The following is a 27,157-nucleotide window of genomic DNA, read 5'->3' as shown; positions in this document are numbered from 1 at the left end:
TTCTGAGCCCTTCACTTTACAGACAAGGAGACTAAGGCCCAGGTGACACTTATCATGTAGGGCCAGGTCTCCAGTGCACTAATACCTTTCAGGACCTCTCCCCCTTGGACTTGGAGCTCCAGGGACTTTGGAACTTTAGAAGTAAATGGGAGCTGCCCAGTGGCTGACCACTGACCGCCCTCTGTCCTTTAACTGCTTCCCTCTCCCCTCTCACAGACTCCCGTCAGGAGCACACAAGAAATTTTTTCCCCTGGGGTTTGGGGAGGCTGAGTCAGATCCAGGGACCCTTCCGACCCCTGGGGGGAGGCAGGAGGGTTGGATTTTTACCCAAAGCATTACCTAGAGAGCCCAGGAAATTGAAATGCTTCCTCTGGCCCATGAGCCTTCAGCGAGAGGCTCACAAAGCAAACCTCCCCCAGCACCTTGGGAGGAAAGGCTGGTTTTCCAACTCGTGGCCCTGAAAGGAGGAAGGGGAGGGATGCAGGAAGCTTTCATTGGGGAATCCTGCCCTTGGACTGATGGGTCGGACGGGCGGGGGCGGGAAGGGGGCGGCCGGCGGGCAGGCGGCTGCACGGCGGTGCGGGTCCTCCAGACGCCAGGGGGCGCTGCCCCGACCCCGTCCCGCAGCCGGGGCCAGCCTTTCTCCCGCCTCAGTGGCGCGGTTGCTAAGAAGCTGAGCTGGGAGCGCGGCCCGGGGAGCGAGGCCCCGGCGCGGGGTCCGGGCAGGTGAGCGCCGACGCTTCCTGAATCGGCCCTTCCACAGCCTCGGCGGGGTTCCCTCCGGGCCCCATCGGCGAATCGCTCGAGGTCTCCCCAGTTGTCCCCTCCTTGACCCGCCCCCCCCCGCCTGTCCCTTCCACGTCCTGCCCCGACACCGCCCTCCTCTTCATCCCCTCCAGCCTCCCTCCTAGCCCATTCCCGGTCTCCTCTTCCTCCTTCTCCTCCTCTTCCTCCTTCTCCTCGACCTTCCCCTCGCGCCCCGTGTCGTAACCTCCCCAGCCCCTCTCCTTTCTCCCTCCCTCCCTCCAGGACACCTCCAGGATCTCTCTCCCTTCCCCACCCCGGCATCCGTGGGTCCCCAGCGCCCTGGGGCCACCCTTGTCCTCGCCCCGGCCGCCCCCCCGCTTCTTCCTGCTTCTCCCCCCATGATCCCCCAGCCCCATCATCGTCCCCTCCTTCCTTGCTCCCTCCCTTAATCTAAGCAGTATTCGTGAGGGGGTAAGTATGTCTGGGCAATTGAATTCGGGGAAAGAGGAAACGTGTGAGGGTAATCGTGATTTATAGTCAGCAGAGTATTACATTTGCGCATTTGGGTTATCATGCCCACAGTGTCAAGGTCGCTGTGATCTTTTCCCTTCTTATCCACTACTGCTTTTTTTTTTTTAAACTTGGGCCTTTTCTGGCTCACTTTTGTGGGTGCATGTGGACTCCCAATATTTCTGTCAGGCCAAGAAGTAGGAGAAAGTCATCGCCCTGGGCCCAGAAAGGGTCAGTGGCTTACGGGATATCACGCAAAGACCATGGGATGGAAACTTGCCCTTGCTTCCGCAGTCCCTGTCTGGAGCAGTGTCTCTCACACGGGAGCATCTCCCGTGATCTCCTCTGCTTTATGTGTGGATTCCCTGAGATAGAGAATACCACTGGTTTTAAGGCCACGGGAAGGATAGAGATAGAGAATTAGAGTAGGAGCTCGAAATAATTATTGATGAGCAAAGAGCAAGAATTGGATTTTTTTTTTTAAAGGAAAGGAAGAGAAATTTTCTAAAACAATCCATACATTCAAAAAATCTGATATTAGATGCAGAGTTTCATGCCTGCTGGCCTTATCCTCTGTGAAGGAATGGAAGGAGGTGTCATATCTCTTCTTTGATAATAAACTTATTCTTTATCACTTCATAACATTCAATCTATAAGGTAGTGGTTCTATTTTCATTTCCATTTTTATAATTTTTGTGTATGTTGTTTTCCTGGCTCTGCTTTACTTCATTTTACATTAGTCCATGAAGTCTTCCCATTTCTACCCATAGTCATTTTTGTCACTTCTTATGACAGTAATAATCCATTACATTCATGTACCACAGTTTGACCATTTTTCAATCAACGAACAACCAATTTGTTTCCAATTCTTTCTTTACTACCACAAAAAGTGCTGCTATAAATATTTTGGTGTACATGGAACCTTTTTGTTAGTGATTTCCTTGGGGTATATGCTCAACAATAGAATCTTAGAATCGAAGGATACGGACATTTTGGTCACTTGCATAATCAAGAAGGAGAAAATTAAGATTTCAGATTTATATGTAAATTCTACTCTTCGTATTTAGGTATAGTAGTTGACATTGAATAATAATAAGTGGCATTTTATATAGTACTTAAAGCTTTGCAAAACAATTTACATCTGTTACCTCATTTGGTCCTCACAACAACTCTGGGAGGTGGGTGCTATTATTATCCCTGTTGTAGAGTTGAAGAATCTAAGACTGAGAGAGTATAAGTGACTTGTCCAGTACCCCACAGTTAGTAAGTGTCTGAAAAAGGATTTGAACTGAAGCCTTCCTGCCTCCATATCCAGCAATCTATCCACTAAGCCATCTAGCTCCTTAGGTGGGTACTGTCAGAGCAGAGTGTAACTTGAGAGCAGGTTTGAAAAGTCAACTTGTGAATTTTTATCTCTTTTGCCCTCAGCATGCCAAGTGATACAACCAGCTCATTCAGTGGTGGCGTTGGGCTGTCATTAAAGTGGTAGTAACATGGGGTCTTATCTTACACTTTAGTGTAGTGCTGTTTACAAATATATGTGTATATGTATATACATATACATATGTATGCATGTATGTATGTATCTAAACATATATATTTACAAAAGCTAGTTACAAATATAGTTATACATAGGTACCATAGCATTGCCCATGCATTTGGTGACTATATGCTATGCCCTTGTATCTTTATAAAATCCTTTGTGTTAAATTTGACATTAATTAGTATAATTTAATAAATTCTAATGATATGTTATTTCCCTTCCATTCAGAAATTTCTGTGTGGCTCCATGACTTCAAGATTTCCAACCATGCACCAGTTGACTGTGACCATTTTATACTGTCCCAGGCCCCAAAGTAAGGTATCTATAGGGTCTTTGACTTTGGTATTTGGGCTTTCCAAACCCAAATGCATATCCAGTATATTCAAAGGGATAAGTGGTGAATTAACAAGGTGAGTTTTCTCAGGAAGATCAAGCTCCCAGGCTTGGTGGGGGTATGGACACTCTCAGAAGATGCCAACCAAGCCAGTGATAATGGATCCTAAGCATTCAGTTTCCCAGCAGCCAGTAGCCTGTGTGAGTCCACAATCTGATACAATGCTAAAAGAAGCAGGGCTGAAGAATGAGTTGCCTGAAAGGAATGAGCCTTGTGGGAACACCTCAGAGTTTCCTTTCAATAGACTCTTAAGACTTACAACGGAGGAAATGAAATTTAACATGAAGGTCAAATCCATCACCCCCAAACCACCCAGAAAACCAAAGCTGGAGCGAACATTTTCCTTAGATGAGAAAGGCTGGAGGAGAAGGCGTTTGAAAACAAGCCAAGAAAGCCTGACAGACCCTAATGAGACAGGTTCATCATCTGGCTCCCTGCGGGAGGTGACTACAAGTCCTCCAACTTTGACTACATTAGCTCATGATGGCAGTCATACTCCTCACAATTTCAACAGCCTACAGAGCACCTCTTTGCAGGATATTCCTGAACCAGGAGACATAGGAAATAGTACAGATCCCCCTTCCTCCTTGGAAATTATTCCTCCTACTGTGACAAGTGGTTCCCTGGAGCTTCTGCATGGGGTTACAGCTTCATGGAACAAACTTAGACTTTCCAAAGTATCGCCACCATTAGCACTTCCCCCTTTGGAATTGAATGTAGCATCTGAAACCCTAAGGACAACTAATAAAATTGACCCAGATTATGTAAATTATAAGCATCACACTCAAAGTAAATTGCTCCGGCCTGATAGTAGCCTGAGTGATGGTAGATTACAAAGCTGTATGGTTTGTGATAACTGTTCCACAACCTCTTTGAAGTCCTCATTCAGCCTTCTTACACCCATTCACTCAAAGAATGTCAGAAGCAGGTAGGTGCCCTGCTTTGAAATTTCATCCTGTTGATTTTATGTAAGTGACAGCTGGAATCCCATTTCTCTGGGGAGAGGTGGGCCAAAGATAGATGAGGTTAGAATGTTGTGTTGTCATGTTTTATTTACTTAGAAAGCATACAAAGATTATAGGCCTAATGACAGTTTTTCTATCTGTGGTCCAAGGACCTAACCTTGCAAAATTTGGAGAACCTTGTCACTAGGTTGACCATGAAGTGATAATTTTTTATTTTTTATTTTTTTGCACCAGGAGCTTTCAAACACCATCTACTAAATTGCAGAAAGGTTGAAATCTGTATCAGTGGAGGGTTGCCCAGACAGATGACATCACAGTTTCTTGAAGATAACTGCTATTACTGATTCTTCATCTTTACACAGACTATGTGAGCTACCAGCTCTGTTAGTTTTACTGCAGAATACTGGGCTGGGTGCAAGTTATCTTTACATTAAAAAATGCTTTTAAGGGGTAATGATTTCCCATAGTTTGGCAGGATGTAGCTTTAATATTTAATTAATATTGACTTTTTATGACCTGAGAGGATTCTCCAGAGGACTGGAGCGTGCCTCCAGTATGTATAATGGTTCCCTGCCAGGACATTTTATAGGCCATTTATCATTTAAAATTAGCATGTCACCTTACAATGGAGTGATTTAAAAATTACGAGAATTCCTACGTTGTTTTTAGCAGAAACCTTAGTTTAATAGTTTAAATCTTTTATCAATAAAATACTTTTGTCTTTATTTTATAGTCATTTCATTCCCCCTAGATTGAACTCTCTCATAACAGTTAAGCAAAAACATCTAGATTAAATTCTTTTTTTTTTCCCTCAAGAGAAGACTGGTTGAAAAAATTTTCGTTTATTTTAATTTTTATAGAACTACGACAGGCAACTATGATTAAATTGGGTCCTTTTCTATTTGTTGTGAATTAAAAGAGATATAATTAGTAAGCGTGAGAGAAGCTGAAGACAGGGTGGTTAATGTTTTCCTTGGCTAGAGGTTCCAGGATGAATAATCATCTCAAAAAGTTATACCTACAAATGTGTCTGCTTTTTTCCTCAGTGAAAAGAATTAGCTAAGGACTAATAATGCCAACATTGCATATTATGTAATTTGCCCTTAGGTGAATTACAGGGTTTTCCCTTTAGCTGCTGTTTCAATCAACCCAGCAGACAGTTTTTATTAAGTGCCTACTATGTGCCAGGTGTTAGGGATACAAGGACAAAAATAAAAGACCCTGCTCTCAAGAAGTCTATTTTTTTTTGAATGAAATTAAATATATCAGGCATTTGATAAGCACCGCATTGAATTATCTTTGTCCTCGTTGGAATTTCACCTGCAGAACCAAAGCAGTGAGGAAAAACTATGTTGATGTGTGAATTAAAAACTGAAAACTAGTTCCCCTTTACTCAATGATTCCATTCCATTCCCTCTGTCAGAGTTAAAGAACCTTTTGTGTTTAGGTATTGTATTAGTTTCCCAGGAAATTCTATCACATCTTTGAAACTTAGAACGAGTAGGGATCTTAGAGAAAGCTAGTCTAAACATCCCATTGTAAACTGAAGCCTAGTGATCAGAAAGGTCTTATCTAAATTGAATTGCCACAGTAGAATGTAAACTCCATTAGAATGTGAGATCCTTGAGGGCAGGCACCAGGTTTTGTTTTTTTTCCTTTCATTTCCCCAATGTTTAGCACAGTGCGTAACAGAGAATAAGCACTTAAATAAATGCTTGTTGACTGTGACTGGCTGAAGGTCACTCAGTGAATTAGTAGCAGAACTAGGACTAGAACATGACTCCCAGGCCAGTGCTCTTCCCACCTTACTGACATAAGCCACAAAGTAACAAGCAAAAGAAATACCCAAGAATGAATTATCATGGGTCTTCCCCTGTGCTTTAAAATAAAGGGGAATTGAACAGCTTTTTTATCTTATATCTTAGACGTCAAAAGCAATCTTTTATCTGTGACCAGGCTTACAGAGTTAGATTTGGAAAGTGCCTTTGGGTGGCAGAAATGTACGAAGGACATGTCAGGAGGATTGATGTGAGAGAGTAGTATAGTGATGCTTACTAAACTATTGTTTTCTGGTTGTCTAAAAAATGACTCAAGAAACAAGTTTTATATAGTAGGCCTTACTTTGAGAGGAAAAAAAAACTTTGAAGGTGAGTTGATTTTTTTTGGAAATCAAATCTTATTTTAAATTTACAAAAGGAACAGAATATTCAAAGGAACATTGTGGTGAATTATTTGGTAAAGTGAAGAATTTTGTAATGTGCAAAAAATCATTTGCTAGCATATATTGTGTTAAATTTAGAGCTTTAGATATGAGATTTTCATAAAGTCAGGACAAATCCGTATTTATTAGTCATAGTATGGTGACTAAAAGCTGAAAGTGGAAAAAAATTATGCCAATTCTTTTTCAGATCAGTGTCTAGTGACTCCTATTTTGTAGGCAGTTTCCATTAACAGATTTGATTCAAGAAAATTGGTGGGGGCAGCTAGGTGGCTCAGTGAATAGAGCTCTGGCCTTGGAGTCAGGAGGACCTGAGTTCAAATCCAATCTCAGACACTTAACACTTACTAGCTGTGTGACCTTGGGCAAGTCACTTAACCCTGATTGCCTCACCAAAAAAAGGAAAAAAAAAGAAAGAAAATTGGTGTCTTAATATTAAAGCTTTTTAATCCTTTTCAGAAGAAATTATATTAGTCTGAGTTTATCTTAGCTAATAGTTTGGCTACATCTCTTCAGAGAGTATACATAGTTGGATGCTTTTGCTGTATTTCTCTTTTGAAGACCTGTACCATTTCTAAGTACTTGGTAGCCTGATTCTGGAATTCACTATTATTTTGAACCTAGTCTATTTTATTCTTTTTATAGGAGCTATATGGAAGGAAGCCTCTTAGCTAGTGGTGCCTTGTTGGGAGCGGATGAACTAACCCGATACTTTCCAGATGGAAACTTGGGACTCTTTGTGGCCACATGGAACATGCAGGGCCAGAAGGTTGGATAACTGTATTTGATCTCAGGGATTTTGCAGCTTGTACAAGTGGTGGGGGGAAGATCAGAACAGAAGGAATATCCATACATAGTGAACTCTTTTGTTGGGTAGAATTACAGTTATAGAATGTGACTACAAGTGGAAATTTGTTAATTCTCTCTATGACCTGCTACTTGATTACTCTACCATGGGTAAGCAATATGGTGTAATGGAATCCTGTTGTCTTTTTAATTAGTTAGCCCTACATGGAAAATGAATAGTGTACTAGCAGCCTGGACATTTACCTAGGTAGCGTGCTGCAGGGATTGATGATTTAGTGTTAATAAATAACAAAAGTGCTGGCTTGTGTAAAGTAGAACAAAGAAAGTATTATTTTCCCTATCATATCCATTTGTAACAGATCAATGACAGAAAATTTGCTACTGTCACAGATTTAATCCAATTGGAAAAATATTTTATTCTAAAGTTTCATTATGAGACTTGGTAAAACCACTTATCATCTAGATCAATTTCCCACCAGGAACAAAACATTTTCAGAAAGCAGGAGGCAGTTTGGTAGTTTTGTACATGAAAATTTTTTCTTCTTCTTTTTTTTTTGATACGGTGTTTTTTAGAGTTTGTTGTCCCACACGTTTCCTTCTGAAATGAATGACTTGCATCAATGCAGGGGTCTCCTTTGTTAAAGCAGGGTCTATTGTAATAGTACTTAATCTCAGAATGGTTTATACCTTAAAAATGAGAGGTCTGATGGCTCTCACTGAAACAGATCTACCTTCTGTTCAGCTGGCTATGACCATGACGTTTGTAAGCCAGGATTACCCTTACTACCTAAATCCAATTCAGGTCAGAAATATAGTAAATATTTCCATAAGTAAGTTGAAAAGAACAGTTTTGAGAGAGCAGCAATGGTGGTATTGCTATTTGCCAGGTACACAGTTGTAGTTAGCACATTTTCTCTTCACAAGGTTTAGTTTAAAGTGATTACCCTGAAAACTTGTGGAACGCATTGCCTATGTTTGAAAACATAGAACATAGAATGTTAGAGCATAAAGAGACCTTGTAGATTAGTCCAAACCCCTCCCTTGTTTCACAGGTGAGGGAACTGAGGCCCCCAGCTGGAAATTTGCTTGATTAAATGTAATTGAATATTTAGAAAGATAAAATTATATTATTTTATAAGCTTCACTAAGCATTTGCTCTTTGACCTGGAACAAGTCATTTATCTTCTTGGGGCCACCTTTGGCTAAAAATAAATAGGATATCCCAGTACTCACATCTCAATAGAAATGGGGTGTTTGTGATCTTCTAATGAAAGGTAAATTGTGTTGTTATATACTTCTTGTACCTTACTCTGCGTTTCTGATTGTCTTGTTTATATTTTACAAGTCTGTATGTTGCTGCTTGTCATCTTATCCTTTGATCTAACCAGTTTGTTCAACTTTTGCACAGGAACTTCCAAATAACCTGGATGACTTTTTATTACCTTCTGAAGCTGACTATGTCCAGGACATGTATGTTTTAGGAGTGCAAGAAGGCTGTTCAGACAGGTATTATAGCCAGTGTAAATAAGACCTTGTTAAATTATATCTTTATTTCATGTGCTTCTCCTCTTCCCACATTTTTTTCTTCTCACTTTTCCAGTTCTCACCATATTTTGTATTTGCCAAAATAAAAGCCAGAACTGTTAGTTACAAACAGATTCCTACAACTAAAAGATCTTGCTTTAAGCTCAACCTTTCTGTCTGCACCTAATACTATCTGAGATAGTACATAGATGCCACTAATGGAAATTATTATCATCAACAAGAATTTGGGAGGGCATCTACTATGTGAAAGGTTCTGTGTTAGGTGCTGGGCATATCCAGTTTTACTTCCTTTTCTGTAATGGCCAAACTGATATTAAAAGCAAATTGTTCTTGTTCTACTTCCTTCCCCTCCCATTTTTTCTTAAGGAAGTAATTATTAAATAATTTTTTAAAAATTACTAAGGGCTAAAGGGAAAATATATTGAGTATTCAATTAGAAGCCCTAGTGTGTCGTTTCTCAACTTTTGACTTTTGATTTCTGAACTTTATTCTTGATTTTCCTGTGTAATTTCCAGATATTTGTCTCGTTTCTGGGTTGAAGTTTTCATGTTATGTAGATAAGTACTCTGTTACGGATATGTGTCAGATCCTGATGCATTCATTTTAAGATCGACTGAGAAGTCTATCTGGTTTGGGTAGACTTAGATTTTTTTATTGTATTTTCCTGATTGTTGACATTTTTGCCAGGTTACTATGTCATCAAAGAAGAGTTTAGAAATTGGTAATCTCCGTACACAGAAGGCCCTAGAACAGAGATCCTTCTTTTTTATCATGGGCCATCCTTTTCACAGAAGGTTAATCCTTTTTGTTTTATAATAGGAAGCTGCTTTGACCTTTTCATGAGACTCAAAATGGCTCATTAAATGTATCACAACATGTTTATTACTAGGATTTTAGTTGCCGTGTTTTCCTTTGGTTAAAAATAGCTTAGATTTTGTTGTTATTGTTTTTCTTCGATTTTTTTTTCTCCCACAATGACTTGATGAAGAAACTCAGTAGTTTGATTCTTAACTTTGCCAGTATTTTGCCAGTTTGTTCTCCTATCATGAAAACAGAATGTAAAGTCTCATCTTTAGCTGTTTTGTTCATGTCATTTCAGAGCTGAAGTGTAGATTTGTTTCTTTTGTTTTCTTTCCCACAGGCGGGAGTGGGAGATCCGGCTACAGGAAACATTGGGACCCCACTATGTAATGCTGTACTCAGCTGCCCACGGTGTACTATACATGTCAGTATTTATAAGAAGGGACCTCATCTGGTTCTGTTCAGGTATGAAATATGTGGTGAAAGAAGATAGGAATTACAGAAGGTAGGAGTAGTAATACTACTATTAGTAGAATTGAAAATAACAACAGTACCTCTAAAAACAACTGACCTTTTTGTTAACATTAAAGGACAGCATTTATATACTTGTTCTTGTTACAGTACATCTGTTTATAATGGATTGCTTAAACATAGAAACACAGGAGTGTAACAGATTAATTTCTTTTACTATTAGGCCCCAGAAGGGATTTCATTTAGAAAAACAAGGTCATATAAGAAAAGTCAATACCTATTACAGATTTTCATCCCAGGTTACTACTTTAGAGGTCCCTTAAATACTTAACTTTATGTTGTTTTTGCAATAATGTCCTAGTTCTTTAGTGGTCAGATTTGGGGCAGCTTCAGCCATTTGGAAACATAGTTGTGGAAACTAAAGCAAAAAAAGCCCCTAATTTGCCAAAATGGCAGTAACTGAAATTGACATACTTTAGTCTAAAAGAGAGGTCCTGGGGACGTCACTCAGTCTACTTATTGAAACCCTAAGTTTATTTCACAGAAAATCTTGGCTTGCTCAGTGTTCTCCTTGCCTAAGTAAAAGTGGCATGGATACAGCAAATTATGTTTGTGGGGGAGGCTCTTAAAGGAGGGAATCCCAGTAAGTGATATCCTGCCAATGAGGATAGAGGCAGGAGAATTCTAAAAAGTAAACACAATTATCAAACATAGCAATCTATGGTGATTTAGTGTTGGGGCAGATAGCCCCTGCCCCCTGGAAAGAAGAAGTAAATCTCTTCTGATAAACTTGTTAGACATGCCTGTTTGGAAAAGATTGAAAAGGCAACAGTATTATAAACTAAATAAGTCTAAGTAGGAAAGTAATTCTGTGTTCTTTTTTTCTCCTTCCCACATACAGAAGTAGAATATTCAACAGTAACAACTCGAATTGTGTCTCAGATAAAAACCAAAGGGTCATTGGGAGTCAGCTTCACCTTTTTTGGCACCTCCTTTCTCTTCATCACATCTCACTTCACTTGTAAGTCACTTACTTTCCGAATTAAATTGTTCTATTTTAAAAAACTTCTCACTGCTTTCATCTCTATACTTAGGTTAAAAAAAAATATGTGTGTATATATATATATACACACACACATACATAGATATACTTATTATGTATAATACATACTTATGTAACTTATGTAAAGTACCACTTAGTTATTCATGCTTGATATTCATAAAACTACTGGATGTTTTTATATTAATCAATGGATTCCTCAGTCATTAAATGAAGACGCCTCCTTCAAGGAGTGGCTTAGGCACCATCTTCAATACATTACAAAGCCTTTCTGATCCCTCAGTGGTTGATGATCTCCTGACCCTGCAGAGAAGTCATATTTACTTGTTTAAATACGTAATGTATTTGTCAACTCTTTGAGGAGTGAACGTGTTTTGTTTTTGTATCCTCAGATCTTGGCATTGTGCCTCACACATAGTAGAAACTTCATAAACTGAATAAATGCGGCTTATGAATTCATAAAAGCCTAACTCCAAATATGTAAAAATGCATACAGTTAATTTGTGCAACATATTATAATTGTTCCAGACTCCATATTTCAGATATATCTTTTTTTTTTTTCAACGTGAGGAAGAGAACTAAGATTTTCCTTCTACTCTCACTGCCAAAAGTATATAATGCCTAGAGGGCCCCATGGTAGGGAATGAGAAGAAACCTTAACTTTCTTATTCAGACCAGTTCTAGATACTTTTTAAAGTAAAGTGTGATGGACTTAAAGTGGATGTGAATTACTGTGTCATAATAGTGATTTCATCTTCAGTATTAGATCTAATATAGCTAAATTTACAAAGTTTGATAATTTAATAATAGCTAGCATTTGTATAGCATTATAAAGCACTTTATAAATATTTTGTTACTTTATCCTCACAACAACCCTGTGAGATAGATTCTGTTTTTACTCCATTTTACACATGAAGAAACTGAAACAGACAGAAGTTATGACTTGTCTAGGGTCACACAGCTAGTAAGTGTCTAAGGTAGGATTTGAATTCAAGTCTTCCTGACTACAGGCTTGACACTCCATATACTGTGCAACTTAGCTTTTTAGAACAGACATTACCTTTCCTCCCTCCTCCTCACCACCCCACCCCCCCAAAAAAAATCATATTAACTTTTGTGTACACTTGGCAACTCAATCTAAGCTATCAGTTTTCTCTAGATTTGGGAAACTAGTTCTTGAGGGACCAGAGTAGTAAGGACTGAATTTTTTGAATGGTTACCTAATACACTATAGCGTAGCATAGCATAGCGGGGATCTTTGTTGAAACTTCCTTGCATCACTAATTTTTTTTAACCCTTCAGAAAGCTATAAATAATAATTTTGGCTTCTTAAGACCTTAAAGAAATTGTGCTATTTTCCAAAAAATTAAATAATTGGGATGTGTAAACCATCAAAGCTCAACCCTTCATAATCTTCTTCTTCTGTCTCCTTCCATTCACCTGAAACATCACTCGGTAAATGCTTGCATAAGGGAAGTTCTGGAGCAGGGGTGGGGAACCTGCAGCCTCTAGGCCATATATGGCCCTCTAGATCCTCAAGTGAGGCCTTTTGACTAAATCCAAACTTCACATAACAAGTCCCCTTAATAAAAGGATTTGTTCTGTTGGATTCAGTCAAAAGGCTGAATCGAAGAACCTAGAAGTCCACATGTGGCCTCAAGGCCACAGGTTCCTCTCCCCTGGTCTGGAGTTTTGTTTTTGGTGTCTTTGAAGATAAAACGATAACTTTGGTGAAGACAATCTTCTCAATATAGTTGAATGGCACAAGACAACTATAGCAGAAAGAACACCAAAGTATGAGAGTCACATGATTTGGATTATGTCCTCAGCTCTGCCACTTATGACCTTAGATGAATCACTTGCCTTTTTGGCCTTAGTTTCTTCATACGTAAAATGAGGGGTTTAGACCCTTCATAAATAATGTCTTTAATTTGTGACACATCTGAAATTCTGTGATTTTATGACTTGTATCAAAGTTTCTGCAGACTTGTAAAACAAGAGTCAAATACTGGACCCCAGATTTGAGTCTGTTAGTTTAAACTCAGTGGTCAATTCTGCACAGTGGACAATTAATTTTTTCAGGGGAGATAGGGAATATGTTCTGGTTTAAATCCCCAAACTTTGTACATTTGGCTAAATTAGATCGAATTCTGAAAATAGAATCATTGTGACCCAGGAGTTTTTGTCTTCTTTAAGTGCATCATACTTGAAATGCCCAAAGAGTATCTAGACTTGTTTGAATGTATAAATTTATGTGTCACAGACATTCTTTAATTCTTTCTTTTATTTCAGCTGGTGATGGGAAAGTATCTGATCGACTGTTAGACTACAGTAAAACTATCCAAGCACTTACACTTCCTAAGAATGTCCCAGATACAAACCCATATCATTCTAGTTCTTGTGAGTATTCAAATCTAAATGCACATTTTAAAAAAAATACTGACATAGACATTTTTCTCTATAATTTGTAATGAATTACTTAGTCGCTTCAACAGAAAGCATATTTTCTGTTATGCCTTAGGGAGTTATGTTATAGAAAGATTAAAAAATTTTAATTAAAATACAATACAGTAAGCATTTATTAACTGTCTGTTGTGTGCATAGCCTTTTGCAGGGCTCCAGAAGTGATACATAGTTTATATGAGTCATGGTTCCTGCCCTTAGAGTCTACTGTGGGCACAAGGGGTAATAGTAATATTTCTATATACTATTATATAATGTAATATTATATTACATATATATATGTGCAGAACAAGGAGGAGCACATGGGGAGGTAAATTCAAGATCAACAACTGTAAAAATTTTAAAAAACTGTAGAAATAACTTCTGGCTAACTAGTCTCATTCACATAAACTCGCCATTCTAAAAACAACATTTAGCTTGAATGATTATGCTTGTTCCTTCACAACCCTACCAGCATTTATTTTTGTTGCTTTTAATTATTTTTGCTAACGTAATGGGTATGAGGTGTGATATCTCAAAATTATCTTAATTTGCATCTTTTTGAATATTTGTTAAAAATAATGTTTTACTTGATTATTAGAAACTTATGTTTTCTGTTTTGAAACTGTCTCTTCATAACCCTTGTCTTTTTATTAGTGTGAATTTTTCTTTGCATTTGAATTTCAAGAGAACTCTACAAAATAGTGGGCCATTGCATAGCTAAGCAAATGTTCCTCCTTACCACTTTGCTACAGATCTAGACAAGCTTCTCTGTCTATTCCAGAACTGGTCTTCTTTTTGTCTAGATAGCCAGTCCTCAGAATTTAATGAGTACCTGTTGAGAGTCTTTGCTAGGCTCTTCAGGGCTTTATATACAGTGTGTATCACTACTAGTTTTGTTTTTAATCCATAGCTAAAAGCCAGGATCTGAAACTGCTTGTGTTATGGTGCTCAACTAGGAAATATGACACTAATGAACCTTCTGACATTTGCTTCAGTGGATGTCACAAGTCGGTTTGATGAAGTGTTCTGGTTTGGAGATTTCAATTTTCGACTGAATGGTGGACGGATGGCAGTAGAATCAATCCTGAAACAGAATCTGGAGATGAACATGTCAGAGCTACTTCAGCATGACCAGCTTATTAAAGAAATGAAGAAAGGTAAGTGGTATTGCTATTTTTTCTTACTCATTTTTAAATTTTGGAAGGCTGAGTTATTTTAGCCCGATGGACTTTGTGAAAACAGAGGTGGAACGTTGGGACAGAGAATCCTCATCATCCTTGCTTTGTCTTTCTGCCTTGCAGGATCTATCTTCAAGGGGTTCAGGGAAGCAGACATTCACTTTTTCCCTTCATATAAATTTGATGTTGGAAAGGACAGCTATGACAGCACTTCCAAGCAGAGGACGCCTTCTTATACAGTAAGAGGTCTTCATTCCTTCCCTTTCCTAGTAGGGAGGCAGTGCCTTTTTCTCCATTTTGAGGTGTAGGCTCACGTTTTCCTGAGAGCGTAGCTGCAGCTCGCAAAGTTCCTGTTGTGCATGGCTATACGTGCATCTTCATTGACGTAGTCTTCTTTCTGCGCATGACACATTGGATCTCACTACCTAGGGCCATCTGCCAAAACAAATACTTATTGTTTGAAGAAACCCGGACCTTGCTTAGCCCATTTAATTCCAAAATTGATATCCAGCTGGAAAATTTGTACACGTGGACTCTTGGTTGTCACAGTCATTATAAGAAAAAATGCCACTATGTAGAAACTGCCTACAGTTTCTACACTAACCAGAGTTAGTGATATTTTTTATTGATGCCATAGAATCAGATTTGATTTCAATGGACTTTGGGGAAGGGGGTAATGTTATGATAAAGAATATATCATCTGATTAATTATAACTGTTAGCTGTAAATACTAAGAGAAGAATCCCACATATTTCCTGAGGCTCCCATTCTACCTCAGCTTTAGGACCTTTCCTTCCTATGTTGTGAGTTTGCTGTCAAACTCTCCCTCATAGTGGTAATGCTTCTTGAGAGGGCAAAGGTTAAGAAACCAATGGATGTATTGTATACTACGAAAGCTTAGGTAATGGAACACATAGATTCTGTGCATTTAGCTATCTTCTTATTACTTTCGTAACACATGAGAAAATACGCATCCTACTTGTCAAGGATTCATTGAATAGAGTCACCAATGAACATTCGTAAAGAAATGGATGTTTTTTTATTCTAAGGTATACTTTAAGACAGCTCTATAGTCTAATGTCCTAAATAATCTTTGAATACAATCCCACCCTCCCCCCCCAAAAAAAACAAACAGCTGTGAGCACAGATAATTTTCAAATGAAATGAGTTTTCGAAGTGAAGCGAGTCCTGAAATGGGTTGAGATGAGTGATAATTTGTTTTAAACAGTAGAACATAAGAAGTGAAAGGGGAATAACAAAATTAGAAAAGAACCAGATCAGTATTATTTAGTATTTTATTTTTCCCCAGTTACAGGTTAAAAACAGCCTCTAACATTTATTTGTTTTTAAAACTTTGAGTTCCAAATTCTCTCCCTTCCTCCCTCCTTCTCCCCTGCATTGAGAAGGCAAGCAATTTGATATAGGTTATACATGTGTAGTCATGCAAAACATATCCATAATAGTCATGTTGTGAAAGAAAACATAGACAAAAAAAACCTCAATAAAGAAAGTAAAAAAAAAGTATGCTTCAATCTATATTCAGACGCCGTCAGTTCTTTCTCTGGAGATGGGTAACATTTTTTCATCATAAGTGCTTCAGAGTTGTCTTGGATCGTTGTATTGCTCAGAATAGCTAAGTCATCACGGTTGATCATCTCTCACACTATTGGTGTTACTTTGTACACAGCACATTTCACTTTGCATCAGCCCATGCAAACCTTTTCCAGGTTTTTCTGAGAGCATCCTGCTCATCATTTCTTACAGTACAATATTATCCCGTCATAATCATATACCACAACTTCTTCAGACATCGCCCAACTGATGGTCATCCTCTCAATTTCCAATTCTTTACTTCCCGAAAAGGGCTTCTATAAATATTTTTGTACATATAAGTCCTTTTCTTTTTTCTCTTTTATCTCTTTTGGGATAAAGACCTAGTAGTATTATAGGAGGGAAATTCTTAACCAGACAAACAAAAAAATGATCACAAAAGATAAAATAGATCATTTCAGTTATGTGAAATTGATACTTTTGCACAAGCCAAATCAGCTTAACTAGGATAAGAAGGGGAAGTGATTGATTGGGCAAAAAAAATCTTTGCAGCAATTATCTCTAATAAAGGTATATAGGGAACCTGATACAAATTTATTATAAGACCAAAATCCATTTCCTTTGTATAAGTAGTCAAAGGGTATAAACAACATTTGAAAAAATTGTTAAAATATTAACAATCATAGCAAAGATCACTCCAAAATCACTGATAGAGACTTGCAAATCAGAACAACTCTGAGGTTTCATCTCAAACTTAATTACTGACAAAGATGATAAAAGGTGATAATAGTCAGTGTTGGAAAGGTTGTGGAAAGAGAGGCACACCAATGGACGGTTAATGCAATCATTCTGGAAAGCAGTTTAGAATATAGTAAGGAAATGACTAAAATGTCCATGCTTTTTCAATGACAGATGTCACAACTAGGTATATATACCCCAAGGAGATAAAAAAAAAAGAAAGTTCCCATATATATAAAAATATTACTTTTAGCACTTTTTATAGTAGCAAAGAGCTAGGAACAAAATATATATCCATTGATTGGAGAATTGCTAAACAAGTTAAAATCCATGAGCATAATGGAATATTACAGTAGTATAAGAAAATATGAATACAGAGAAGCATAGGAAGACTTATATGAACTGATGTAAAGTGAAGTTAAAAAAAAAAAAACCAGGAAACCAGTGTAACACAGTGACCACAACAATGTAAATGTAAAGAAGAAGAACAAACAATAAAAACTGAATGCTGTGAAATTATAATGATCCAGCTTAGTCCTGAAGAAAAGATAGAAGAATGCACCCCACTCCCTTCTTTATAGAGGTGGAAACACTATAGATGTGGAATATTGCATATAATGTCAGACTTAGTTGATGTGCTGAACTGTTTTTTTCCTCTTATTTGTCGAAGGATAGCTGGCTAGGAAGGTGAGGAAGAATGATGTATTGGGGAATGTAGGTGAAGTAAAAAAAAATCTATGAAAATTTTTAAAAAGAAATGAAAGGTGAGCAGACCGTGTGTTCCTGTGGAATTCAGCTTAATTTCCCTGCCTTTTGTAATCTCTCCCTATAGGACCGAGTTGTATATAAAAGCCGTCAAAAAGATGACATCTATCCAGTCAAGTATTCTTCCTGTCCTGGAATCAAGACTTCTGATCATCGCCCAGTGTATGGTCTGTTCCGAGTAAAAGTGAGACCTGGGAGAGACAAGTTAGTGTCCCATTCATGCATCTCTTTTTACAAGGGTCACATCAGCTCATCTTAGGGTTAGGACTTCCAGAGTTCACTGATTCTTGTCAGGTGCTGAGGTGGTGGTGTTTGAATTTGGAATTTGACTTGATTTAAGTTCAACCTCATATCTTCACATTTTGGAGCTGTATAAATCAGAGATACCAGTACCATGGGCCAATAGCTCACCTTAAAGTGATTATTTTGTATTGATTTGTTTGAATTGTATTTGTGTAATACCCCTCCCCGCCAAAAAAAAATGCAGATCTTTTTTTTTTGTTCCACTCAGAAGTCTTGTTTTTTTTTTTAAATTCTAAGTTGCATTTGAATCTGATGGATTATAATTTTCTAAGAATATATGTGTGTGTGTGATCTTCATTTTTATCTCAGGAGGGCAAAAGGTCAACTTAAAAATCATCTCTGAGATAACTCATTGAAAATAGGCCCAATTTAAAGCTTGCTTTCATATTGTTTTTCCTCTTAAAAACAAGTTTTTTGATACAGATCTGAGTGGGACATTCAAAGTTAGATGGCAAATCAACTTTTGAGTCAGGAGAATATAATCTTTAGATTGGGGGCTGTTCTTTTGGTTTTGTATATCTAATGCCTTGAACACAGTATACACTTAATAAACATTTTGATGAATCAGGCTTTCCTTGAACATTAGAAAGTTAGAGTAGCTAAGACCAAAAAGAAAAGCTCTTGGTGTGTTCTCCAAGACACTGGTCTCCAAACTGGGGCCTCTTTGAGGTATGTAATCAACCCATCTTGTTTCAATATACTCAAATCCAAGGTAGCTAGGTGGCATAGTGGATACCTAGAGTCAGGAGGACCTGAGTTCAAATACAGACTCAGATACTTACTAGCTATGTGACCCTGAGCAGGTCACATAATCCCAATTGACTCTGAAAAAAACAAAAACAATGTACCTGTCCCCTGCCCCAACATCACCTTGTGGCTCTAAGTTTCCCCTTGGAAAGTAGGCTCTACATTCCATGACAGTGACCAGTATGTAAGAGCCCTGCCTCCTGGTTTTGTATTTTGAGTGGGACATAGTGGTTGCACAGAACAAGCAGACGCAGATGGATTGAAAACTGAATAAAAGATCTCATTACGTTATTTTTCCCCTCAATATCATTCCTTTTCCCAAACTTCCCTATTACTATTAAGGGTACCACCAGTCTTCTAGTCATCCAGGTTCACAAGACTCCTCACTTTCCCTCATCACACAAACAGATCCAGTTATTTCCTGAATCTTATTTCTACCTACACGTTTTTCGTTTCTGTCACCTTTTCTCTACTTACACTACCACAACTCTGGTTAAGGTCCTTAAAACCTCTCGCATGCTGTATTATAATAAAGGCCTCTTTATAGGTTGCCTTCCCTCAGGCCTCTCCCTTCTTCCACACAACTGGCAATATCAGTTGGGTTCTCATTAAATTCCAGAGGCCCCCAATTACATCCACAATAACAAAGGTTATTTCATCTTTATTTTATCCTTTTTAATTTCTATTTTCATGTAAGTTTTATGGTATACATAATTATTAGTATAGCAGTACATGTATATAATAAGTAAATATACATACCTAGTTGGAGGTGTTTGGAGACCACTGCCCAAAGCCACTCTTATTCTCAGCCACAAAGAGTCCTTTATAAAGACACCGACAAACTGTATGCATGTGCCAAAGGGAAAGAAATCTCACTTTGTTGTAGCTCTTACACAGTCCAAATTGTTGCTTGGTTTTGCAGTTAAGAAGCAATATCTGTATCACAGTTTGTTTTTCCTTTACAGCATTCCTCTAGCTGCTGGCAAATTTGATCGAGACCTCTATTTATTAGGAATTAAAAGACGCATTTCAAGGGAACTTCAGAAACAGCAAGCACTTAAAGATCAAAAATCCAGTATGATTTGTACTGTTTCCTGAGAAAGCTGGCCTTGCAAGAACCTGACGAGCCATCGTTAAGGGAAGATCACCCCAGCAGGCCAAATGAATACTCCACTCTGTGTATGAAGAGAACTCACTGAAAAAGACTAAAGTGGTTTTGTGTGTAATCACCTATTCCATCTTTAACAACCCACAAAGACTACCTTAAAAGAACTCTTCTGTTCTCTGTATCTTACAAAAAAAAACTGTAACACACTGGCTGTGAAAATTCAATAATGGTGTAGTACCTAAATTATTATTGTCCCAGGAAGGACAGTATCCTGAGAACCATTTGGATTTCTTGTAAATAAATAAATCACTCTTCTATTTGCAGTGCTTCCATTATGAGCAAGGCAAATTATCCTTATTGACATTTCAGGTAATTCTAGCCTTTTTCAGAGTTCCTCCATTGTGTTCCTCCAGTAGTATATTAATAACAATCATTGGCACTGTGTTTTGGCAAACACCTGTACAGTTTGCTCTGAACAGCTTATATGATCTAAGGCAGTATTTTATTTCCTTAATATTTTCTGTCAAAGAGCCCTTTAATACCTGACTAAATTTCACTTTAAAAAAAAATATTTGACCATATGCCCCATAGCTAGTGCATCTTAACTCTTGTAGGTACATCTTTGTTTTTCCTACATTTAGCCTCCAAAGATATATCCAACCCCCATATATAAATGTATACCCTTTCCTGTATACATCATTCCCCTAGTTACTATTAATGGCCCACGTCTCCCTCACCCAGGGCATTAGGTCATGGGAGTAGAGTAGGTAGTTTGTCAGTTGTGCTTGGGGAAGTTTTAAAGACTAACCTTGTGGCTTAAGTACACTTAGCGTTGTCCTTGGGATATGAACCCTAAACCCAAGAGTCACCATTAAGAGGAAAAGAGGCCGTGTCGAACAATCTGGTTGTCCTTACCAATGTGAGAAATGACCGAAAGTCAACTTGACACCAGGGAGGGGGAGTGCATGAGGTGATTCTCCAGGATTGATGCAATACATTCAGTGTTATCACAGAACTTCATCATTCATCCTTAAGAATTTTATCAGCTACACAGATTCCTGTGGAGGTCATCCCCAAGTGTCATTTTATGGAACTAGTTCCAAGATTTTTGAGAAACAAGGAAACATTGTAGAAAGGCTACATTTACAGATGGTCGTGTTTTGTTCTCTTCAGGTCATTTGCTTTTTTTTTTTTTTTTTTTAAGAATCAGCCACAGAATAGCATCATTTAAAATCCTTTTCATTTACTTGCCTAATGGTCTGGATATTTGGAGTGTTATTATTTTGCACTAATCCTGGAGAAACAACTACAGATTTTTAAGAGGGTTTATAACTCATTACTGGTGTTTTCGTTCTTGTCTTATATCCAAAAAATATTATGCCTTGAATATGTGGCAAAGTGGATTCAATCTAGATGTCTAAATTAATATTTATTTTTCTTATTTATATTTTAAAATAAATATATATTAAAATTTATAGGTGTGTTTCCTTAGTGACTTTAGAGTTCTAACGGAAAAAATATATGTATATGTAACATTGGAAGTTGAAAAGTTAAGACTAAAAAACAACTGACCAGAATCTTTCTGAATTTCAATTACATGATTTCTATTTTCTATAAGTAAAATTTATTGCAAATACATCAGAAAATTGAGCACATTTAAGGAGGCTCCTAATTTCTGCCATAGGAACAGACTACAAAATTTGAATTTCCAGATATAAACTTGTGTTTGAGTCAACAAAGAACATTTTAAAAACAAAATTCAGCCTTTAAGACATTTATAGAAATGCTATTTTGTCTTATAGGTAAGATGCTATTAGGAAGAATTCCAAGAAGCTGTTCAATTTGTTTCATTTTACTGGAATGTTGTATAAAATATTGCTTAAATAAGTAAGTGGGCCATATATTTCACTTAAAAATCATTATGTTGATTTTTGTTGTAATAAAATTTGACCTGAGCAAATTTTTACAGATTAAATCCAAAAATGTTTTTTTTATTCCCAAATGAGGAGGAATAATTTTCTTTCTTCAAGTAATTAATACATGAATTCACTTAGTTTGTGATTAAGAACTTGGGATCCCTGAGTGGTCGGCGTCCCGACTTCTATATAAATCTGATTTTTAAAATCACTAATTCTGTGTTGAGTAAATTACTTAACCATGAACATTCAGATTCTTTTTTGTTTTTTTTAGGCAATTGGGATTAAGTGACTTGCCTAGGGTCACACAGCTAGTAAGTATCAAGTGTTTGGTCTGAGGTCACATTTGAACTCAGGTCCTCCTGACTCCAGGCCTGGTGTTCTATCCGCAGCGCCACCTAGCTGCCCCTTACATTCAGATTCTTTATGAAATTAATTCATTCCTGGAAAATTTTAGTTAAAGTAATTTTGATGGAGCACAAATTAGAATTGTAAAAATTATGAAAAGTAAATTATTTGCAATTTCCCAAGCAGTAATCAAATCTGCTTAAAATTTTGGTTTGATTAGTCTGAGTTGCTTATTTAAAAGATTTTTGTGTTCAGGTCTCTGATAAATTGTTTTCATCTTGATTTACTTTTACTTAAGCTATACATTTTTTTGGACTTACACAATTAAAACTAAATTGCCAAGAAACAAACCCAAAATGTGGTCTGTGGTTTCCTAATCTTCTCTTGTTATTTTTTTCCCAATTAACAAAAATCTCCTTTGTTTCCCTTCAGCCTTCCCATTTATCTTCCCTCCCCAAAAAAATCCTTCAAAATGCTACTAAAAAAATATTCATAGTCAAGCTGAAGAGATTCCCACATTGAATATACCCAAAAAAGTAAGTCTGATTTGCATCTTGAATTTATCACTTCTTTGTCATGAAGTTAAGATAGCATGCTGCATCACAGGTCCTCTGGTTGGTCCCTGTAGTAATCCGATTTCTTAAGTATTTCAAGGTTGTTTGTCTTTATAATGTTATTGTATCAATTGTTCTATTTCACTCTGTTAATAGTTTATATAGGCTTTCCAAGAATTCATTGAAACTATCCCTTTCATTTCTTACAGTACGGTTGTATTCTATTTTATTCATATACCATAATTTGTTCAACCATTCCCTAATTGATGGGCACTCCCCCCTCAGTTTCCAATTCTGTACCACTACAAAAAGAGCTGCTATAAATACTTGTGTATATGAGTTCCTTACTTCCTTCTTTGATCTCTTTGGGGCACTGGCCTAGTAGTCCTATCTCTGGCTCAATATATATGCACAGTTTAATAACTTTTGGGGCATGGTGCCAAATTCCTTTCCAGATTGGCCGGAGTTTATAGCATTGTAGATGCTACAGTGCATCAATGTGCCTGTTTTCCTGCAGCCCCTCCAACCCGTTTCCTTTTTTCGTTAAGTTGGTTAATCTGTTAGGTATGAAATGAAACTTGAGAGTTATTTTAATTTGCATTTCTATAATTATTAGTGTTTAGAACATTTGACCATTCATCAATTGCTTCTCTTTGGATTTCAAGTAGATTGCTAGTAAGGTACTGTAATTTTCAAAAGAAGTTTTCAGAAAGGTGGATGCTAATTAAGCAAGCATGCCAAAACTGCACAGAAGCCTCTATTACATCAAGAACTGACTTGTGAATGTGACATAAGGGGTCTACACAAAGCTAAGAACATTTTGTTTTCTTTATGAAATACTCCATCTTAACATCAGAAATTTATTTTTTTTTTCAGCCAAAGACAAGGTTTATTAGAACATTCATCATAGTGGGCAGACTCTTAAGGAGTCTGAACATTAGTGAGCTATTGGCTAGATTATAAGAATCTGAGCCCAGAAATTTATTAAGACACATAGTAGATGCTTAAGCTTCTGAACTATTCTTTCCTAAGCTGTCTAGTAAATCTAATATTCAGCATTAGCGTGTTCCTTGTACATACTAGAGACTTAATCTATATTGAGGTCAATCAAATACCCACCATGGGCTAAGCAGTGAATATAGAAAATTTTTGCTGCCAAGCAAAGATTCTACCAAGGAGACATAACTTGTACATATATGCAGTAATTTGAAGAGAAAACATCAGTTGAGATCAGGAAAGGCTTGAGATGAACCTTTAAAGAAGAAAGAGAGTCAAACATGAGGAAGGAGTGCATTCCAAGCTGTGCAAAAAGCAGGAATGCAGGATTTGGAATGTTAAGTGTAGGGACCACTAGCAGGCCTGTTCAATTGGAAAGTAGTATGAAGAGGAATAATATGAAAAGAGGTCTGGAAAGGTAGGTTGAGACCAAATTGTGAGGAACTTAAATGTCAAGCTTTAGAGTTTGTATCTTTTCTTATAATTTTTTTTTTAGTAACCTGGTGACGGAGAACTGTGACTTAGAAATAATTTGGCAGCTGCATGAAAGGCTGTATTGAAAAAGGGCAGACTGGAAACAAAGCCATTTAGGAGGCTGGCCAAAGGTGCTGAGTGCCTAAAGTAGGAAGGAATGTGCGTAGGACCAATAAAAAATGTGAAAGTACAATTGACTAGACTCCACAATTGATTGGCAGTAGGGGTGTAAGGGATAGGAAAGAATGGAGACTGACTCCGTTTGTGAACCTGAGTAACCAGAAGGATGGTTGTCTCAACTGAAACAGGTAAGTTTTGAGGAGGGGAATAGGATTTTGGGGGAAATAAATTCCATTTTGGACATTTTGAATAGGCTAACAGTTGAAGAAGCCCAACAGTTATTGGTATGGGACTGGAATTCCAAAGAGTAGGGCTGGACATATAGATCTGGGTATTATCTGTAGCCAGATGATAAAGTCATTCATGCTGTTGAGATCACTATAAGTACAGAGAAGAGGTCAGTCTTAGGTACTTCCATGCTTAAGAGGGTAGGTGAATGATGATCTAAGGAAGCCATGTTGCCACATGTAGGAGGATAAAAGCAGTGGCACAGATACCAAGGAAGGAGAGGGTAGATAGGAGCAGAAGATGGTGAACAGTATCACAAGCTTCAGAGAGATCAAGAGGGAAGGAGGATCTGAGAAAAGGCCATCAGGTTTAATAGTTGAGATCATTTATAACTTTGGAAATAGAAATTTCATTCCAGTGGTGGGTTGGAAGCCATGTTGCAAGGGGTTAGGAAGTGAGTTGAAGGTGAAAAAATGACAGCAAAATGACTGTAGACCACTTTTCTTAGGATTTTAGCTATGAGCAGAAGAAAGAAGATATAATTTGGACTTCCTGCTAAGATGCCTACCTGAATGAGAGAGGCAGGCAACCCAGCTCCACATACTTCAGCAAAACCCTAAGTTCACTCCCTACTGAATGATAAAGAAATCCAATGAAAATCCATTAAGTAATTTCTTCCACACCAGAAATGCATAGTCAGCCAGAAGCCCATAGGCAATCCCCTATGGGACATGTTGCCTATAAGCCTCTGTGTCCAGAAGCACCAAGAGTGGAAGGCTCCCTTGATAAAGCCCCATGGGGGTGAGCTTCTAAACCCCAAGGGTAGCAGGCAGTGAGCAATGTGCAGACCAAGGCAGCACCACAGTGCTAGGACTGAGGCAGCCCAGACCTAGGGGCGCTGAGGTCCCTAATGTTCTAGCCCAAGGCACCACCAGAGAGGGCCCTGAAGATCCAATTAGAAGGAGCTATCTGATACAGTGTCAACATTCTAACAGGAGAGAACCTCTCTGTCCTCAAAGGACAGTGATTAGGGGGCAGCTAGGTGGCACAGTGGACAGAGCTCTGGCCTTGGAGTCAGGAGGACCTGAGTTCAAATGTGACCTCAGACACTTGACACTTACTAGCTTGTGTGACTCTGGGCAAGTCACTTAACCCCAATTGCCTCACCAAAAAAAATCAAATCAAATCAAAGGGTTGTGATAAGGGTCCTGGAGGTAGACTGATTGTAAGGGTTTGAAAAGGGGAAAGAGAAGGGGTGGGAGGCAGTAAAAGGAGGAATATATTAGTGTAATAATGAGGAAAGGGGGATGTGTGATAGAACTTATTTTTCATAATTGAGGTGCATGAGAATAAACAGAGGAAGGTATGGGGAGAGTGGGCATCAGATGATCCTCACTTTTCTGAAAAGGTTTAAGGATGGTTGAACACAAAAGTTTGATGTAGAAATACACCAAATTGTTTAACAGAGAAAACAAGCTGGGGGTGGGAGTTAAACTAAGAGGGAGGATAATACTGGAGAGGCAATAGTCAGAAGCAAAACAAACTTCTTGATCCTAAGAGATTAGAAATGGGGGCGGGGACTTAGGGATAAAAATCAAGGGGGCATCTTAGACTGTCTCTTAGAAAACTGGGAAAAGGCTGAACAAATTGAGGTGTATGAATGTGACAGGTAATGATCTCAAGGTACAGAAAGTGACATTTTTAGATATGGCCACTATAGATTAACTTTGCTTGACTATGTTTATTATAAGAATTTTCCCCCCTTTTACCTCAGTTTGGGGTGGGGGAAGGAGTCAATATTAAGAATAACAATGCCGGGGGCAGCTAGGTGGACAGTGAATAGAGCTCTGGCCTTGGAGTCAGGAGGACCTGAATTCAAATATGACCTCAGAAACTTGACACTTACTAGCTTTGTGACCCTGGGAAAGCCACTTAACCCTAATTGCCTTAAAAAGAAAAAGTAAATAAAAAATTAAGCTACAGAATGATAGCTTGAGTGGATAGCATGATCAAGTGGAAATTTTTTAGGTAAGAAAGTCTTGGCTGGATATATTTGTAACCATGGAGGAGCCAGATGATAATGAATAATCAAAAGGGCAAACTCACAGTAAAGAACAAAAACAATCCGTTTTTTTTTTTTTTTAAATCAAGTCTAATTATATATACAAACATTTCTAGCAACTGTGAAATCCACACATTGTGGGTATCTACTATTTGATTTAAAGTTTTGCTTCCTATTATGTGCAGCATAAAACCCAATATAGAGAGAACACTACTAAGTTTTAATGTATGTAAGTTAGAATTTTATATAGATATAAGCAATCTGTACCCTTTTCTTAAGGGGTAAGTGGGATAACTAGAATGTGTGACTCAAAGGATAATTTCTAACAAAATATGAAATACCTAGCATTAGTCATTTAAAAAAATCTTTATTTGATTTCCTTGAAATGTCACCCACAAATGATAGCAGTATGGCTATTTCAGTTCAGAAACCTTTCAAAGAGGACTGGTTTGTAATTATTAATAAAGGTTTGAGGATCCACACCTTTCCATGGAACAATAGAAATGGGGATCCCCATTTCATTTTGCGGGGTGTGTGTATGAGGGATTAGCACACAACAGTGA

General features: G+C 37.8%; 1 protein-coding gene across 2 annotated transcripts; it reads left to right on the top strand.

Annotated features, from left to right (window-relative positions):
• Window positions 1-648: 648 nt before the first annotated feature.
• On the top strand, window positions 649-20,228 carry INPP5E (inositol polyphosphate-5-phosphatase E). 2 transcript variants are annotated; one of them, XM_027869814.1, is made up of 11 exons: window positions 649-726; window positions 3,029-4,122; window positions 7,023-7,146; window positions 8,593-8,690; window positions 9,871-9,995; window positions 10,903-11,022; window positions 13,354-13,461; window positions 14,502-14,663; window positions 14,808-14,923; window positions 17,806-17,942; window positions 19,754-20,228. In XM_027869814.1, the coding sequence occupies exons 2-11, from the start codon at window positions 3,272-3,274 to the stop codon at window positions 19,884-19,886; spliced, it is 1,974 nt and encodes a 657-aa protein (XP_027725615.1). In that variant the 5' UTR covers window positions 649-726; window positions 3,029-3,271; the 3' UTR covers window positions 19,887-20,228. The 2 variants fall into 2 exon arrangements, with proteins under 2 accessions (XP_027725615.1, XP_027725616.1); XM_027869815.1 differs by lacking the exon at window positions 649-726 and adding an exon at window positions 1,131-1,218.
• Window positions 20,229-27,157: the final 6,929 nt, after the last annotated feature.

Source organism: Vombatus ursinus, unplaced genomic scaffold (genome assembly GCF_900497805.2).
Source record: "Vombatus ursinus unplaced genomic scaffold, bare-nosed wombat genome assembly UNPS02014793.1, whole genome shotgun sequence".
Taxonomy (NCBI): domain Eukaryota; kingdom Metazoa; phylum Chordata; class Mammalia; order Diprotodontia; family Vombatidae; genus Vombatus; species Vombatus ursinus.
Note: the sequence above shows the minus strand (reverse complement) of the source record. Positions and strands in the feature narration are given on the sequence as shown.

Coding starts and splice junctions, on each gene's coding strand:
- INPP5E (XM_027869814.1), top strand. CDS start 3,272: ATGCCAACCAAGCCAGTGATAATGGATCCTAAGCATTCAGTTTCCCAG. Junction 14,924..17,805: donor AGAGGACGCCTTCTTATACA/GTAAGAGGTCTT, acceptor CTCTCCCTATAG/GACCGAGTTGTATATAAAAG. Junction 17,943..19,753: donor GTGAGACCTGGGAGAGACAA/GTTAGTGTCCCA, acceptor TTTCCTTTACAG/CATTCCTCTAGCTGCTGGCA.